General features: G+C 38.0%; 1 protein-coding gene across 1 annotated transcript; it reads left to right on the forward strand.

Moving 5' to 3' along the window:
• Positions 1 to 208: 208 nt before the first annotated feature.
• Positions 209 to 2,112, forward strand: LOC120088805 (L-ascorbate oxidase homolog). Its single transcript, XM_090306039.1, has 3 exons — positions 209 to 474; positions 602 to 1,711; positions 1,812 to 2,112. The coding sequence occupies exons 1-3, from the start codon at positions 227 to 229 to the stop codon at positions 2,110 to 2,112; spliced, it is 1,659 nt and encodes a 552-aa protein (XP_090162165.1). The 5' UTR covers positions 209 to 226.
• The last annotated feature ends 1,981 nt before the right edge of the window (positions 2,113 to 4,093 follow it).

Below are 4,093 nucleotides of genomic sequence, written 5' to 3' on the forward strand. Positions count from 1 at the left end.
AGGGAAATATGCACGGCTAGAAAGAAGGGTTAGTTGGAGAAAATTTTGGAGTCGAAATGGTTGAGAAATTGAATCTAGCATGTATATAAATGAAGGATTGGAATGGTTAGCCATCAGGGAACGAACAATAATAACCCATTGTGGGATACATAGCCTGCTCGAGATTAAGAGCGGTGATTTGGGAAAAAAAAAAAAAAACAAAAGCGAGAGAAGGGAGAGGTACGAGATGGCTGGGTTGATGTTTACCGCGCTGCTTTGCCTCTCGGCTGCAGCAATGTCGACGGTCCGGGGTGAAGACCCTTATTTCTTCTTCACATGGAATGTCACCTATGGCACCATCTCTCCCTTGGGCGTTCCCCAACAAGGCATTCTCATCAATGGTCAATTCCCCGGACCTAATATCAACTCCACATCCAACAATAACATAGTCATTAACGTCTTCAACAATCTTGACGAACCTTTTCTTCTACATTGGTACGACACTTATATTCATATATATTTACATATGCATGAAAATCTAACTCTTAATTTACTTTCCTTATCTCGATGTCATAATAATAATAAAAAACGATAATATTAATAAATTGGATGGAACTTGCAGGAGTGGAATTCAGCACAGGAAGAACTCGTGGCAAGATGGACTACTTGGAACCAATTGCCCAATCCCACCAGGAACAAACTTCACCTACCATTTCCAAGTTAAGGACCAAATTGGAAGCTTCTTCTACTACCCATCAACTGCCATGCACAGGGCAGCGGGAGGTTTTGGTGGCCTTCGTGTGAATAGTCGTTTACTCATTCCTGTCCCTTATGCTGACCCAGAAGATGATTATACTGTCCTTATCGGTGATTGGTACACCAAGAGCCACACCGCCCTCAAGCAATTTTTGGATAGCGGTCGCTCCATTGCTAGACCTGACGGTGTCCTCATCAACGGAAAGACTGCTAAGGGTGACGGAACCGATGAGCCACTCTTCACCATGAAGCCCGGAAAGACTTACAAGTATCGAGTTTGCAATGTGGGTCTCAAGTCATCTCTCAACTTCAGATTCCAAGGACACACCATGAAGTTGGTAGAGATGGAGGGGTCTCATACCGTGCAAAACGATTACGAATCACTTGATGTCCATGTAGGGCAATGCTTTTCGGTGCTAGTCACAGCCAACCAGGAGCCCAAAGACTATTACATGGTTGCATCAACTAGATTCATTAAGAACCTTCTTGTAGGTAAAGGCATTGTTCGATATACCGATGGAAAAGGCCCCGCCTCTCCTGAAATCCCTGAGGCACCCGTGGGTTGGGCTTGGTCCCTCAATCAATTCCGTACCTTCCGTTGGAACCTCACTGCCAGTGCTGCAAGGCCTAATCCCCAAGGATCCTACCATTATGGTTCCATCAACATTACTCGTACCATCAAAATCATTAATTCAGCCAATAAGGTGGATGGTAAGTTGCGATATGCCATCAATGGTGTCTCTCATGTTGATCCTGAAACTCCATTGAAGCTTGCAGAGTATTTTGAAGTCGCTGACAAGGTGTTCAAGTATGATACCATTTCCGATGAGGGGCCAACAGAAGGTGCAACCACTGTGACTGTCGCTCCTAATGTTGTAAATGCAACTTTCCGTGATTTCATAGAAATCATTTTTGAGAATCATGAGAAGAGCCTTCAATCATGGCATTTGGATGGCTACTCATTCTTCGCTGTTGCGTAAGTATTGTGGTGGTCTTGAACTATTAGTGTGTTAATATTACATGTTTTAATTCTGAAGTTAGGCATGACTGATGAATTCTTATTCAATATTACACAGCATTGAACCTGGGAGATGGTCTCCAGAAAAACGAGCCAACTACAATCTTCTTGACGCTGTGAGCAGGCATACAATCCAAGTCTTTCCTAAGTCGTGGGCAGCCATACTTCTTACATTTGACAATGCTGGAATGTGGAACTTGAGGTCTGAGTTGACAGAAAATCGTTACTTGGGACAACAGCTCTACATCAGTGTTCTTTCACCAGCTCGCTCCCTCAGAGATGAGTATAACATCCCAGACAACACTTTGCTTTGTGGTTTAGTGAAGGATATGCCATTACCCAAACCATATACTATTTGAGACAGTTCATCCACCTTCCTCATTCCAAATGTGAAAATATGATACACTCTAATTTCGGAGAGATTGATTTTTTATGTATATGATCTGTTGCGAGTATAAAATAAAAGAATGTTTTCTTATAATTAATTATATCTCTGTAGACCCATATATGTGTTTTTTTAATTTCATTTTTATATCAAGAATTTTGAAATAAAAATAAATACATATTTTTATTAATTAAGGTTTGTAAGACTAGACACGTTTGATTCAATAATTCAGAAACGACTCTTTCAAAAAGGTATATAATCTATAAACTATTTATTAAGAGGAAAATCTTTTTTTTTTTCACATTATATTACATATTCAAGTCATTTTTAATTAAACTTTAGTAGGTAATATAAATATTGTTTACTTGTTTATTTAGAGAAAAGTATTCTAAATAATTATAATTGTCACACCTGTTTTAGATTATCTATCTAAATCTACGATGGACTACGACGATAGTAGACTTAAAACGTGCAATCTGAGTAAGATATGAAGATGACAGATACCAATACCCCCTTATGTCATCTATCCCCCAACTTTGCTCTAATTGCCACACCAAACAATATTAAGTAAATCATCAACTCTTAAATTAAATTTATAATCATAAAGGTTTATAGCTAAATCCCACCCGAACCATAACCCAAATTCAGATCTTGACCCAATCCTATGTACTATTCCTACATGCCAACGTGAGAAGCTATAAACATACAAAATGAAACAAGTCTAATGGAAATGGGACAGAGGTCAACTTTAGTGGGCATTTGGAACTCCTCCGCTACCTAGGAGGGAAAAACAAAAATCTACATGCTCTCAAAGCTACATGCCAACACGGGAAGCTATAAACATACAAAAAGAAACAAGTCTAATGAAAATGTGGCAGATGTCGACTTTAGTAAGAACTTAGAACTCTTCCACTACCTAGGAGGGAAAAACATAAAGAAAAGGATGAGCAGAAACAGATATTATATCTTAGATAAACATACATAAAATTGTAAAACATTGTCCATTTCAGTCAATAAAATCAAAGTTGGAAGAATAATCCATATACGCTAGTAAAATCATCACAAAATGAAACCTATGCCCAAACCTCGTTGGTGTAGAGTTTCCCAATACCATCAGCATAAACATAACTTGTCGTGCATGCAAGAGCTGTCCCAAGGATTAAACACCCCAACACACGACCCAAAGTCTATATGTGTGCTACGGTGGGTCCTAAAGACCTATATCATGTCATCTCACTACAGACTCAAGTTCCTCTAGATCTCGATTACTCTAGCCTCTTTCAGTTCTAGAAACATATTCGCATATCATGTATGTAAGGTCACCATGGATACAAAATCTTGGGATTTGAAAACCAGTTTTCATAATCGTTATAAATCATCACCATTATGAAAATTTCTTAAATTGAGTCGTAGGCTTCCTGAAATCCTTTTAACTCTTTCTTATCCTATATTTCTGTAAATCCAAAGCCCAATCCAAATTAGAACGATCCATAGACATTGAGTATGATATAATTTGGGAATTTCAAGCCAAAAATGGGATTAACCAAGCTAGAAATTAAAAAAAAAAAAAAAAATCCACTAAATAAAAGAACAGTAAATTTGGCCGTAAAGCACATTTTTTATGGTCAGCCCTTTATGTGCTGTTTCTTCATGTTTTTGGCTGTTATTATCATAGATTATTTCAGTTTTGTACTTAGGTTGTTAGATAGTTATAAGAATATAACTGATATATTTGGGGTGTTAGTTTGTTAAGCCCATGTAACTAATTATTTTCAGGTCCACTCTTGTATATATATGGGTATGGCCCGTTTTAATAAAAGGTGAGAGGACAATAAAAAATTCCTTTGTTAATATGGTATCAGAAGACTTTTCCCTCTAATTTTTTTTTTTTCCTTTTTCCCACCGTTTTCTTCTCTTCATCATCCTCAACCTCCCGCCATGTCCAACGAAAACCT

The sequence above is a fragment of the Benincasa hispida genome, chromosome 10, assembly GCF_027475165.1.
Source record: "Benincasa hispida cultivar pf3 chromosome 10, pf3_genome.v1.1, whole genome shotgun sequence".
NCBI lineage: Eukaryota > Viridiplantae > Streptophyta > Magnoliopsida > Cucurbitales > Cucurbitaceae > Benincasa > Benincasa hispida.

What these genes read in the sequence shown, in the direction of transcription:
- LOC120088805 (XM_090306039.1), top strand. Translation starts at nt 227, where the DNA reads ATGGCTGGGTTGATGTTTACCGCGCTGCTTTGCCTCTCGGCTGCAGCA. An exon ending in GAACCTTTTCTTCTACATTG is followed by an intron (nt 475 to 601) that starts GTACGACACTTA and finishes TGGAACTTGCAG; the next exon opens with GAGTGGAATTCAGCACAGGA. An exon ending in TACTCATTCTTCGCTGTTGC is followed by an intron (nt 1,712 to 1,811) that starts GTAAGTATTGTG and finishes AATATTACACAG; the next exon opens with CATTGAACCTGGGAGATGGT.